This window comes from Glycine max, chromosome 13, assembly GCF_000004515.6.
Source record: "Glycine max cultivar Williams 82 chromosome 13, Glycine_max_v4.0, whole genome shotgun sequence".
NCBI lineage: Eukaryota > Viridiplantae > Streptophyta > Magnoliopsida > Fabales > Fabaceae > Glycine > Glycine max.
In genome coordinates, this window is record NC_038249.2 from 12,829,951 (window position 1) to 12,844,641 (window position 14,691).

Below are 14,691 nucleotides of genomic sequence, written 5' to 3' on the forward strand. Positions count from 1 at the left end.
TTGTAGATCCCATGAGGTAAAATTGTCACCCCCAAATGAGATGAAAGGGGTGAAAATCTAGCTGTAGGTGAGAAAAAAGTTTCATCTTTTTCAGATTATTTCCAAAAATCTGGTAGACCTTTGTGTTGGCTACATAATTGATTATTCTCTAGGCATATATATATCCATTACATTAACCAAATTGGAGAGTTTGTCTCGGGTTTGTAATATAATTAATTATCCTTATAACATAGTTATAAAGTGATTAGATAAAGTTGCATAATTAATTATACAATTTTCATAATCAACTAACATCATTCAAGGAAAAAAAATGTCCTGAAACAAAAGAAAACATGCATGAATAATGAGAATAAAATAAACATTTGTTGAATCTTTATTTTTTTTTATTATTTACCTACTACTTTAATCCAAATCTTTCATCTTCTTTGGATCTAGTTTATTTGATTAAGTAAGGTGTGCGAATTATTATGAATCATCTAACATTATTTTTTATTTTCACAAATAACAAAATATTTCATCTCTTTTATACTCTCTTTCATTTCAATCAAATAACTTTATTTTTTATTCTTTTTCAATCTTTTTTTTTCTCTTTCACCCTTTCATTTCTCTTTACCAAAGAAAAGGAAATGAAAATCTTTACACATATCTAATAAATTAATCAGGGAATATATATATATATATATATATATATATATATATATATATATATATATATATATATATATATATATACTTCGACATCCAAATTGACAAACGACTTAAATTAAGTTGAGTGGCCATTTCCCATGTTAAAAAAAAAAACAAAAATATTTCTGATCCTTAACTTTAGATGTTGCAAATCTCCTATACTTCGTTTAATTTATTTCCAATGTTGCACATTTAATCTCCGGGCACACTCTACACGGTTATAATCTCACAATTCCTAATTTTCTGATGAGATAGAATTTACCATTATCATAGTACAAACCGCTTTGTATACACGTCAAACATCTCGGAGGACGATAGTTGTGGCTCCTGCAAATTCAATTCCAAACCATGTATATTACCAACTTCATACATTGGTAATTAAGGATATTCCAATATGAAGCTTATTTGTCAAGTATTTTATATTAATGTATGTGTGTGACTGTGTGTGAAAGAGAGAAAGTAGTAATACCTGTCTGAGGTCGAGGCCAAGAAGTCTATTCAACAACGAAGCAATTGGACCATTTAGTTGCACTATGCCTGTTTTCGTCCCACGGATGGTTGAACGCATAGCACTGAGCAAGCGACCGTAACTTAGTCCAGGTTCATTTTGCACGGTTTGGATGAAACTATAAGTCAAGGCACCGGTAGCTTCATTGCCACTTAAGGCCTACATGCACAAACCAACACATGAATTCATGCATGAATCTTTAATTATCTCCACACAGTTATATGTAAGAACTTTACATGGTAAATACAACGGGAAAAAATAGAAAAATGTTTGATAGACATTCAATGTATTTTCTAACACTTAGAAAGAGAGTTAAAAAAAGAGAAAAAAAATGACAAGTATGATAGGATTTATGATGTGGTAAGAAGAGAAAGATAAAAAGAATTAAAAGATGTTAATTAAGTGTTTAAATTAAAAATTATTTGCATATCATTACTTGAAAAAACATTACATACAGAGGTATCTATGGAGGTTTGACCATCCTCACAAGCTGAAATACAAATTGCTAGCCCTCCTCTGGTACCTTTATCAGTTCTGGGACATCTTTGATCTTCCCATGTGTAATAGCCTTCCCTGTTATTACAGAAGAAACAGATTCAATTCAAAAAAAGTTAAAATATTTAGTTGGTCCTAAACTTTGAAAATTTTCAAGTTTTAAACTTATTTTTTTAATTGAGTCTCAATCTAAACTAAAAAAAAATATATATCCCTAGCATTAGTTTATGATAATTTGAAATCGTATAAAAATGACAATTTATGATTGTTTTCAGAAACCTAAAGACCCAATTGAAAAAAATATATATTTACAGGAGAGAAAATTCAATTAACAAAAAATTTAAGTTAAACTGCTTGAAAATTTCTAAATAGTTCAAGAACCAACTTAGTAATTTAATTAAAAAAGAATAGGCAAATTAAAGAGGTGTTCATTGTTAACAAAGCAAGCATTCCCAAACTGACCTATTCATCTTGCACACAAAGGCTAAATCAAGAACAGTCCCACTATAGCATGCATCAATAATGGCATGGAGTTTAGCACCACGTGGTAGTGGCCTAACAATTGCTGCATTAATCTCATCATCGAGTATCTTTCCCTGCTCTTCATAATCAACAGGACATATTGCTTCGTCAAACCCATCAATCTCATCTCCATACATATTCATTTCCTGTGTACCATGTCCTGAGAAGTGGAACACCAATGAATCCCCTGATTGGCTACCCTCAATCAGCCACCTCATGGCCATTTGAATGTTATATTTCGTTGGGATTCTTAGCTGGTTTCTCTCCTCTCTATCATCTGCGGGTACGTAGGTTCTGAATGTTCAGATATGGCATGAAAATTGTAGCATCTTACATCGTGCTTTAGGAGATTTGTAAAGTAAAAGAATAAGAATATATTTACCATTATCTACCCTCAATCCTTACTTGCAGCCCATGATCACAACAAATATAGATATATATATTTATTTGATTTAATCAATCATTTAGTTCATATACTTAGCTAGTCAATCTTTATGTTTTAGTTACTACACTTAAAGCTTACTCATTTTAATTTTTAAAGATATACTTTTCAACTCGTTTTAATTCTTATAAATATACATTTTCATTTATTTTAGTCTCTATAATTTTGAATGACAGAAACTAATACTAATTAAAATATATATATATATATATATAACCTTGAATAGATATAGAAATTAAATCAATTTATTTCTAAATGTTAATATCATAAGAAAGCATATGGGAACACCTGTGAGCATGAGAATGGAGGCACTGGGAAACCCAAACTCCTTAATCAAAAAGTATTTCATGCATTTTACATCATTCACGGAGCCTTTTAGTCTGTAACTCTTTCCATGGTAGCGGATTCCACATAGCACAGCCCTCTTTGAGCCATATACATGGTATGATGGCCTTAGTGACTGAGGAGGCTGAGGATAATAACCAAATTCATGAGTTGTCCCATAATAACTGGGATTGCTGTTAACCGAACTAGTCATCATGGTATTTACAAAGCCTCTAAAACGACCTGCCAAGTGATGAAAGGAGTTGTAGGCTTGACTCCATGGACCCGCGGTAGGTCGAATCTGGGTGATGCCATGGCACACTGCACACTCAAAGACATGAACCTCTGGTGGAACCATTAATAGTATTCCACACTGGTTACATCTTTCTTGTCTACTAGCCATATTCTGTTAGAAGCTAATGGTGAGGCCTGAGAATGAGCGAAAGGGTATTTTTAAATGTGTGTGGTGACTCTTTTCAAATGTGTCAATGAAATTCAGCTTCCGCCATCTACTTGGAGAGGACAACGCAGAATAGGATTCTAATTCCTTTTCTAGTGGAGAGTGAATATATTGACTTGCTTGTTTTTCTGCCGAGTGGACATTACCGTTGATAAATAAAGAATCAGGAATAAGGAACCAATCAAATGTGGCTTTCTAATTTGCTCGATCGTATCCACTAGTTAAATACATTTTTTTCATAAACACTTATAAGAAAATAAAATGAGAAGAACATCGATTAATCTTTTTATTAGAATTTTTTTTGTCTAATTTCTCCCCTGAGGCGTATAAATTGATTTTAACATATATAAAAAATTTAATTCTTTTCTATTTTCTTCTTTTATAAGAGATTACATAGAAATTTATTTAAAGAGGGAGTTTGTTGCAATATATATATATGATGATGATACATAGACAAGAATACGAGCATATTCCTGCGATTTTTGTACTGTGGAACTAGTTCAATGGTTTTTCATTCTTTTCACTGCATGGAAGCCCAGGCCATTATTTAAATATGGAGGTCCTCCTTTACGACCAAGAACTAGTTTTCTTGATAGAATCCATTTGCTCATCATTGAAATTACTAGCTAGATAATTGTAGGTAAATAAATATAGTAGAGAATTGGTTTGGACGTGCCTTGTTCTGGAGGACAAGAAAGTTTCTTTTTTTATGAAGAGAAAATTAAATGAGTTGGATTCCATGAATTCACTTAGATAAATTTCAAGACTTACCAAACATTTATAGATATATTTACAGATTATCTATCAATAAAATTCTCATATCGATTGCAAGAATCAAATCTACACCATTATGAGATATTAATTTATTTTTTATGAATTGGATCAACCTTTATTAACAATTAGAAAATTTTCTATCATTGTCCTAGTTGCTTATATAACCTTCCCACATTGGTTTTACCAATATATAAGAAATGAATATCAAATTAAAAATATTTTAAATTTTATGTATCGACAAATGTTGACTGTTGATATATTATGTTAGTGGAAGAATTCCAACATGACTTCCTTATTATTCAAACTCTTATGTTTAATTCACTTAAATTATGACTCTCAATATTCCAATTACTGTGATTTGTGACATCGATGAATAAAAATATATTGATGATCAAATTAAACTTGAAATTAATTGTATTTAATTTGATGGAAGTGTTTTTGTTTGGTGTCCTATATATAGTAATTTCAGTGAGTAAATGAATTCTATAACAGCATTTTGTTTGCGATGCCTCCAAATCCGGCTTCAGTTTCTATGGGTTCGTATGCATGTGTTCAGTCTGTATGGGTTTGTCCTTCATATAAGTTCTTGGGGTATCCTTCCCAAAGGGTGACGATTTGTGGGTAATTAATATTGTTTAATTTTCACTCATATTTATATATGCTGAATGTTAGAACTCTAAAGTGTTAGAATAATGAAGTTTGAAACATGAATGATGAATCATATATAATACCTAAAATGATAGAATTAGGAAAAACCAAATTATATTCTTTTTAAATTAAGACTTGAATTAAGTAGAATAAAAAAAATTACTGCTGAAATCTTACATAGGCATAGTTTGACTAAGGGAATAGTGAGAGAGGGATTTCAAATTGTTAAGAGGTTGAGTGGCAAGCTTAAAAATGCCTAATTAAATGTAATTAGAATGCTTGATGGGTAAATAGGAAATGAAATGAAATTTTGGGGAAGAATTTGGTGATGGCCGAATGTCCTATCTAATACACAAGAATTTGTTTTTTTTATCACTTTAGTAAAGGTTAAGATGAATTTGTAAAAGTTAGATTAAAGTAATTAACTAAAAAGGACTAAATAAATTAGGCTATGATTGGTAAAGTGTTTTAGTATTAATCATTAGGAAAATTGAATAAATAAGTAAAGTTTTTATAATGAGTATTATATTAACCTTAGATATTCTTTTTAAAGAATCAGTATAGATATTCTTTTTAAAGCACGTATATTTATATGAAATTAAACACGATGCTCTTTAGGAACATTCCTAAAGTTTGATATCATTAATTAGGTGTTAATGGTAAAAATTATAAATAGTTTTCAAAAAAAATTTATACCTATCAAGAAATTAAATAAGTTTCACTAATAATTTTATTAACAAATAAATATTTAAGTATGAGACATAAAATTCATTTTTAATTATAAATTCTTTTTCATTTAATAAGAAATTATAGTTTTCAACCTAAAAAAATCTTTTAATGATTGACGAAGATAAGGATAATAATTTCGATAATAATGTCCATTAATACCAGTAGTAGTTCTTTCTATATAAGAGTAGTTAATAAAGTAATTTTTGTAATAATAGTTTTCGATAATAATATTTTTCTAATAGTAGTTTTCAATAATAATTTTAACCATGTAATATTTAATGAATTCGATAATAACACGCAAAGGAGATAGGATAAAAGTAAAATTTAGAAAAAAAAAATGAAGATTAAAAAAATAAAGAATTTAAAAAGATGCATAAAAGTAAATAAAACAAGCAATAATTTATTAAAAGTAGGATGAATATTTATACGGTAACCTTTAAGTCGAAAATATTGATGTTTGAAGATTTGAGTGGTAATAATTTAATTCAACAAAAATGATTGTGAAAGGTCTTTACTCAGACTCCTAATATTAATAACAGTTTACTACTTTCCTGCATCTAGTGACTTTACTTGTTTCATCTTATTCCTTTTCGAAGAAACTACTATTATAACTGTTTCTTTTGAATTCGAATTTGTCCTTCCATATGAGTGCTTCTTTCTCCATTTGTATCACAATACTATCGAAATCATCTTCATCAAAATAATACCCTTCAAAGTATACAAGATTACATCGAAACTAGTTGATCGAAATGGTTTTCTTTAGGTGTATACTTAACCCTTTATGGTTCCTTCACCCTGTTATTAATCTTTTCCATTGAAATAAAAGCCATCGAAAATGAACTAGATTTCCCACACTTAAAAAATTTTCATTACAGATATAACACTGGACATTGTTAATTCAAATGTAATTAGAACGCTAGCAGCATGCAACATGTTCATTATTTTACATGTTAAGATATACCATAAATTTCTGAATCTTAGATGTTACGAATCTCCAATAACTCGTTTAATTTATTTCGAATAGTAGTACATCTTTAATCTCTGTCAACTGTCTACACTGTTATAATCTCCATAATTATTTTCTGACGAGAATTTACCATCACAGTTCAACCCGGGCTGTATACACGTCAAACTCCATGGAAGAGGATAGTTGTGGCTTCTGCAAATCCTGTTCCAAGACATTTATAATACTAACATCGTCATACATTATAGTAAGTATTCCAATATGAAGCTTATGAGCCTCGTATTTTATATTATGTTAAAATAAAATTCCTATCTCTTATTTATATTTTAGGTTTTAGTTTAGTTGAATTATTTTTTACTCCAGCCCCTTAAAGTTTTTCTGTTAGTTGAATTCGATTCTTCTTCTTGTCAACACGTGATAAACTATAACACATATATCAGGTTAGGTAAAATTGATTCTTTTACATTGTGTTTGAATTAGGAATTAAAAAATTTCAAAGGAATTTGAAATGTTTAAAATTTGAATTGTTTTGATTTTAATTTTCTTCCTTTTTTAAATACTTTGTTTGGATAAATCAATTCAAATTTTTTCAATTTTAAATTCTTTATTTGGATAGGAGAATTCAATTTTTTCCATATGTAAAGTTTCAATTATATTTTAAATAGATAAAATTTTAATACTAAACTTTATAAAAAACAAACAAAATCTAATTTTGAAATATTAATTAAAAAATATTTTTCAATTTTTAATTATTTAAAAATACAAAATATTGATAATTTTAACTATGGTTGTTTTGCCTAACCACAACCAGTTATGTTTTAAAACCGACATTAACTAAGACTATTTTTTGGTCGACATCAAATAGAGTTTTTTTTGTCAAAGTATGTCGAAAATATTTGCTAACTGATGTCAGCCGGGGCTATTTTTTAACTAACGTTGATTGAGTCTATTTTTCAGCCGACAGACGTTGACAAAAAAATATACCCAATATCAGCTAAAAAATAGTTGGGTTGATGTCGACCAATAAAACCTACACGATGTCAGCCTAAAAACATCATTGGTCAACGATGATCGAAAAATCCCTAGTCGAAGTTGGCTAAAAAATAGTCCTGACTAATGTCAGACAAAAAACCCTACCCAACATCTGCTATAAAATAACCTTGGCTGATGTTGGCTAAAAAATAGCTCTGACCGATGTTGACTAAAAAAATTCTAGTGGATGTCGACCGTAAGAACCTAGTCGATGTCGACTAAAAATAGTCATACCCGATGTCGGTAAAAACTACCTAGCTGGTGTTAACAGAAAAAACTCTAGCCAATATAAACCAAAAAACATAACTAATGTGGTTAAGAAATAGCTCTGACTGATGTCAGCCAGAAAACCCTAGTCGATGTCGGTAAAAAAAATTCTAACCGATGTTGACTAAGAAAATCTAGTTGACATAAGCCAAAACATCCTAACTAACATCGGCTGAAAAATAATCATAGTCGATATTGGCTAAAAAATAGTTTTGGCTAATGTTGGCTGGAAAAACCTAGTTGACGTCGGCTGAAAACCCCTAGCAGGTGTCTACTCAAAAGTTAGCCATGATCGATGTCAGTAGAAAAAATCTAGCTAACGTCGATCAAAAAAATCGTTAGTCAACATCAACTGAAAAAACCTGAATGACAACGACCAAAAAAATCCTCAACCGACGTCAACAAAAAATTCTCATGAATAACGTCAGTGAGAAAATAACCCTAACCAACATCATCTAAAAAAATCTTAGCCAATATCGATAAAAAATAACTTTGATTGACATCATACAAAAAAATTCTGACCGAAAAAACCTCGGCTAACGTCAGTGAAAAACAACTTATGTCGATGTTGGCTGTAAAAACATTGGTCACCCATAGTTGCGAGTGTTGAGCGAGAAATAGTTGCGAGTAAGAATGTGAGTTAGAGTGAACATCTTTGAAAAAAGAATTTTAAATTCTATATTTTTTTAGAGAATTTGAAATCTCAGTGTTTTAATCAATCAAAATCATTTATAAAAATATCAAAAATAAAATCTCTTTTCAAGTATTCTATCCAAACAAACTATTTTATCGTGAATCATTTTAAATTTCTTGAAAAAATGAATTACTTTTGCTCCATCCAAACACACTATTAGTGTCACAGTCTAACATTGATGTTACAAGTGAAATTTTTAAAACTTAAAAGATGAAATAAAAGCCTAAAATAAAAATAAAGGAGAAAAAATTTGTTTTAATCTTGTATTAATGTGTCTGTGAAAGAGAGTAATACCTGTCTTGGGGCCAAGGTAAAATCTGTATTAAACAGCGAAGCATTTGGGTTATTTAGCATCCCACGGATGGTTGAACGCATGGAACTGAGCAAGCCACCATAACTTAGTCCAGCTGGTTCATTTAGCATGGTATAGATGAAACTATAAGTAAAAACGCCAGTGACCGCATTGCCGCCGCCACCACCACTTAAGACCTACACAACCAACCCATATGAATTCATGCATGAATATATTTATGGATTAAATATATTTTTTTTAGTGTTTAATTTGTAGTTTTTTTTACCCTTATAAAATATTTTTTTATTTTTAATCCTTATAAATTATATATAATTATAGCCTATATTTGAACCTATATTTAATTATCTCCACACAGTTATATGAAAGAAATTCACATGGTAATTACAATTAAGCGGGAAAAAATATTGCATACAGGGATTTCTTTGGACGATTGATAATCGCCACAACCTGAAATGCAAATTGCTAGCCCTCCACTTGTGTCTTTATCAGGACCTCCATATTGATAATCCCATGTGTCCCTGTTACGTTATTACACTAGAAAAACATTAAAGAGTATGATACATATTTACTGTTCATGAAACAAGCATTAATTAATCCTAAATTGACCTCTGGCTCCACACATAAGCTAAATCAAGGACAGTGCCACTATTGCATGAATCAATAATGGCATGAAGTTTAGCACCGTATGGTAGTGGCCTAACAATTGCAGCATTAATATCATCATCGAGTATAATTCCCTGCTTTTCCCAATCAACCGGACATATTGCTTCGTCACGCTCATCAAGCTCATCGAAATCCCCATTCGTATCCAGTTCCTGACAACCATGTCCTGAGAACTGGAACACCAATGAATCCCCCGACTGGCTACCCTCAATTAGCCACCTCATGGCCTTCAGAATGTTATATTTCGTCGGGAATTTTTGTGGGTTTCTCTCCTCCATATCATCTGCGAGTAGGTTCATTCTGAATGTTCAGATGTGTAAAGTGTTTTGTGGTTATGGTTACAAAACATATTCTAAAACCATCAAATTCGAATGCGACACAGAATCAATGGAAAAATATGTGTGAAGTAAAAAAAAAAATAAGAATATATTTTTAATTGATCTATCCTCAATTCCTTACTTGTCAACCCATAATCACAAATACAGATATAGATATTTATTTGATTTAATTAATTATATGATCTCTGTATCAACATATTTTAGTCCTTATATATCTAAAAAATATTCATTTTAGTATCTACACGTATATTTTTAAGCTCGTTTTAGCTCATATATATATATAAAGATACACAGGGACACAGATTAAAAAATATAAAGATAGACAGCATAGAAATATTGAATAACTAAACATATACTATTTGATTCTAAATGTTAACATCATAAGAAAGTATATGGAAACAACACCTGTGAGAATGAGAATGGATTCCCTAGGAAACCCACACTCCTTAACCAGAAAGATATTCATGTTTTTAACATCATTCACGGTGCCGTTTAGCTGGTTATCCTTCCCATGATAGCAAATTCCACATAGCACAGCCCGCTTTGGGCCATATGCATTGTATGATGGCCTTAGTGACTGAGGAGGTGGAGGATAATACGCAATTTGAGGTGTCCCATAATAACCCCGCGGATTGCTATTGTTAACTGAACCAGAACCAGGCATTATGGTATTTGCAAAGCTTCTGAGACGACCTCCAAACTGATGAAAGGAGTTGTAGACTACTTCACTCCATGCACCTGTGCCAGTGGCCGATGTAAGACATGAGGTGGGAATACACTATTTTAAAAATTAATTTAATACATAAAAAAAAAAGGATTCAAACACATAAAAATAAAAATTATAAAATATAAAATTTCAAGATAAATATGTTTAATTTTATTAAAATAAGAGAATGTATTTATTTATCTTAATATGATAATAATTCAATGTTCAAACATATAAAATATAAAATTTTAAAAAAATTCATGAGTTTATTAAAAATGTGGGATACATTTATCTACTCTCAAACAAGCATAGTTCCGTCACTGACCTGTAATGGAGGGTCGAATCTGGGTCATGCCATGGCACACTGTGCACTCAACGACACGAGTCTCTGCTGAAACCATTAATAGTGATCCACACTGGTTACATCTTACTTGTCTACTTGCCATTTGTTTCAGTATCTGTTAGAAGCAATTAATATATTGCAGAATGGTGAGGCCTCTGAATGAATAATGAATTGGGTATTGGAAATTAATTATGAACGCAAAGGAAACGGTGGGGTGACTACTTTTTCAAATTCGTCTATGAAGTTCAGCTTCTGCTATCTATTTAGAGAGGAAAATGCAGATCCAATAGGATTCCAATTATTTCTTTTGGGGAATGAATATATGTCTTTCTTGTTTATCTGTCGAAGGGACTTTACCCTAGATAAATTAAAGAATCGGGAATTAGGAACCAATAATAAAATGTGGCTTTCGTAAGCACCTTGATAGGGTAAGGGACTATTTTGGAGTAGGAGGGACTCCAGATAGAAGGAGAATTTGGATTCTCTCTGCAGCCCCGGCCCTCTCTACATATTCATCTCTCCATCTCTCCTTTATCTCTCTATCATTTAACTTCACTTTTTTATTTTCTCTCTTCTTCTCCCTATGTATTTTCTCTCTTCTTCTCCCTATGTAGGGAATCCAAATCTAGAATACTGACATGTGCCTTGCACAGTCAGTAAAAAAGCAACTCAATTTTTTTACTAAAAAAATCACAAAATGCAAAGAGAAAGAAAATGTAAAAGAAAAAAATTATCATGGTGACATACTGGGGCGGAATCAGGAAAACTTGTCAAGCGAGCAAAAATTAACATATAAACAAAATTAATAATAATGAAATTTTATTATTAATTGTTATCTAAAAATTAATTTAATATAATAACAATAAATTTATTGGCTTCTTTTTTAATACAAGAAATACAAGCCAGTGGTGAAATTTTTTAAATTTGTGACACAAGAATAGGATGAGATGGATCAAAACTATTGACTTCTTTTTGCTTAGAGGATGAAGAAAGAGTTTTATGAATTGTCATACTTTGATTTCAGTATAAAAATTAATTTATCTCCCAAATTTAAAATATTGTAAATTCTTAGTTAAAAGTAAATAATAAATTAAATTATTCACATAAATAAATTAAAGCAATGCAAATTAGATTCTTAACAAAAATAATGTAACAGAAAAATGTTAACGTAAACTAAAATATCTATAAATTATTTAAAAAGCAATCTAAATAATAAAAAAATCCTTTCTACTTAAACATAAAATTATGGAGCCTTGTGGGTGAAGATGGGAATTTAGTAGAGGGCAAGAGAAACAAAGGAATGGCAAAAATATGATATTTGATGTAAATAATGAGTATATTTTGTGCAATAGGGGGCAGCTGCCCTTTTCAATCAACCTAGTTCCGTCCTTGGTTACATGTACCCAACTTTCTCGAAAATTTTTATATAATTTTTTATTAAAAAATCACAAAGTGCAAAAAGAAAGAAAGAAAATTGTCATGATAACTTTCTAGACAATTTTTATATAAATAAATATAGATTATTCGGCTAAATCACTCTTTAGGGATATTTTTTTAAAATAATTAAATAATTATTCGGCTAAATCACTCATAGCAAGATTGTATTTTCGAACTCACATTCTCACAATGTGAACATTGTCGTAGAAACATCAAATTTCTCTGATGATGATAAAAGAGGATCCTGCAATGTGTATTCAGTTTCATCATGAAAAGTTGAAAAACTATATCTTGAACTGCTAATTAATTTATGGCGTGCACTGTATATATAAAAATAATTGGATTGTCTAGAGATATGATAAATCACAATTGATGGAGAAAAAGATTATGTATGAGATATGCTTGATGAACCTCGTGTAGGTAACATGTAACTCCTCTCACGTAATCCAAATAGTATTTGTAGGGGACAAAATCCATATGGTAAATGATATATACATGGATTTTTCGCTTTAGAAAATGAAAAAAGAAAATGGTGATGTATATATATAACTTTAGAAATTTTATAGTGACAATAAATGGTGATGGGATCCAACCTGTTCAATTTTACGATTAAGATATGTTGCAATATGCGGTTATTGCATCTGCTTCGGTTAATCTTTTTAATTTCGTCATGCATCTTTTCTAGGGGACCCCCATAAGTTATTCCAGAGTATTCTCTGATTGTTTTTGTGAAATGATAAGTCAGTACACCATATTCATTCCCTTTCCACCAAAAACCTACGTAGGTTGGTCAAAACCCACCATGAGGTGCAAGTATCTATTGAACTACATTATTGCATTGTCAAAGAAAAAAACTCCAAAGATTAATTCTTACTGAGCTATCAGCAGCTGTCTGACTATCTTCACAACCACTAAGACAAATTGCCAATCCACCACTTGTATGTTTCTGATAGGTTCTTTTGAAGGGGACTTGTTATCCTCCCAAATGCCACTGCAAGCATACAATAGGCAGATTCAAAATTGTTTAAGGTAATGCAAACAGAAAATTAAATAGCAACAAACCACAAAAAGTGCACTTATCTTTCATGTTTATAAACAAACAAAAGATCAAGAATTGTTCCACTATGACAAGCGTCAACAATAGCATGAAGTGTGACACCTTCCTTCAGTGGCCACACTATGATAGAATTTATTTCATTGTCAATGATCATTCCTTCTCCCAAAAAATCAACAGGACAAAGAGTCTCATCAAACCCATCAATTTTGTCTTCTTTGAAATCTGGCTGTTGCAAACCGTGTCCCGAGAAGTAAAAGACAAATGAATCTCCTGGCTGACAGTCCTTCACCAGCCACTTTAAGGACTCCAACTTGTTGTGTTTCGTTGGTATTAAATTGGCATTCTGCTCTTGTTCTACAATTCATTTTAGTCTTGGAATGAGAAAAGTTTGTGGCACATTATTATTGAGGATGTTAGAACATGCATATAACTGAAAACAAGTATCAGATACGAGGTTGTCTAACTTACTCTAAACAAAAATGGTGTTAAACAATCTTATCATAGTTTATTGTTTCAATTAATACCTGCAATCAATCATCTTAAAGTTGTAAGAGAATTACACCAATCACATGTGATATTGAAATTATTTAACCATTTTTACTTTGGATAAGTTAGACAAGTCCATTAGATACTTGTCAAGGAACAATTTAGTGATACAACAACTATATTAAATATTAATAATTGCATTCCTATTAATAAGCCTTTCAAATTTATTGTTAACTAAATTTTCAATCAAATTCTATAGTATAGTCTAAGAAATATAGTGTTCCTTCTAAAGTGTCAAATTACTATATTTACGAGCTTTTAATTTTACTTTGTTAAGAATTAATACAAACTAGAAAGATAGAGAATAACTCAATAAGTGAAACCCAAATGAACAGAAACAGATCATAAATTTCTAGAGATACCTGAGAGGACACGTATGCACTCCTTTGGAAACTTAAAATTCTTGATGAGCAGTTCCTTCATGTTACTAATATCATTAATGGTTCCTTTGATCAAGTTGAAGCAGAAACAGAAACATCGAGGAGAATAATAAACTAAGGGAAGCATAAGAAAGTCGATTCTTGATTCATTAATAAAAGAACAGAAAAATATTAGCTCATCAACAAAAGTTTCTAATCCTATTATAAATTAGACAGACTGGTACACTACCAAGACTGTAAAATTGTGAAAAGTACAAAGCATACTGGTAATATAAGTACATACATCTGTTTAGAGTAGAATAGAATTTTGTCAAACTCCCTCCTCTCAGAAAACCCAACAACCATTTGACAAACGGAACCAT

The 14,691-nt window shown here is 30.7% G+C and overlaps 2 protein-coding genes and 1 pseudogene across 2 annotated transcripts; all 3 read right to left on the reverse strand.

Annotated features, from left to right (window-relative positions):
* Positions 1-746: 746 nt before the first annotated feature.
* On the reverse strand, positions 747-3,459 carry LOC100783197 (metacaspase-3). The gene is made up of 5 exons (XM_003543871.4): positions 2,943-3,459; positions 2,153-2,489; positions 1,651-1,768; positions 1,157-1,354; positions 747-1,014 (listed from the first exon to the last, which is right to left on the reverse strand). Exons 1-5 carry the CDS (start codon positions 3,379-3,381, stop codon positions 955-957), a joined length of 1,152 nt encoding a protein of 383 aa, XP_003543919.1. The 5' UTR covers positions 3,382-3,459; the 3' UTR covers positions 747-954.
* Positions 3,460-6,434: 2,975 nt separating this feature from the next.
* Positions 6,435-11,158, reverse strand: LOC100782120 (metacaspase-3). The gene is made up of 6 exons (XM_003543869.5): positions 10,892-11,158; positions 10,266-10,598; positions 9,466-9,805; positions 9,272-9,377; positions 8,841-9,035; positions 6,435-6,757 (listed from the first exon to the last, which is right to left on the reverse strand). Exons 1-6 carry the CDS (start codon positions 11,010-11,012, stop codon positions 6,689-6,691), a joined length of 1,164 nt encoding a protein of 387 aa, XP_003543917.1. The 5' UTR covers positions 11,013-11,158; the 3' UTR covers positions 6,435-6,688.
* Positions 11,159-12,530: 1,372 nt separating this feature from the next.
* LOC100781576 (metacaspase-1-like) lies at positions 12,531-14,691 on the reverse strand (annotated as a pseudogene).

Coding starts and splice junctions, on each gene's coding strand:
- LOC100783197 (XM_003543871.4), bottom strand. CDS start 3,381: ATGGCTAGTAGACAAGAAAGATGTAACCAGTGTGGAATACTATTAATG. Junction 1,769..2,152: donor TTTGTGTGCAAGATGAATAG/GTCAGTTTGGGA, acceptor CTGTAATAACAG/GGAAGGCTATTACACATGGG. Junction 1,015..1,156: donor TTGGCCTCGACCTCAGACAG/GTATTACTACTT, acceptor TTGAATTTGCAG/GAGCCACAACTATCGTCCTC.
- LOC100782120 (XM_003543869.5), bottom strand. CDS start 11,012: ATGGCAAGTAGACAAGTAAGATGTAACCAGTGTGGATCACTATTAATG. Junction 10,599..10,891: donor GATTCGACCCTCCATTACAG/GTCAGTGACGGA, acceptor CCACTGGCACAG/GTGCATGGAGTGAAGTAGTC. Junction 9,036..9,271: donor AATCGTCCAAAGAAATCCCT/GTATGCAATATT, acceptor TTGGTTGTGTAG/GTCTTAAGTGGTGGTGGCGG.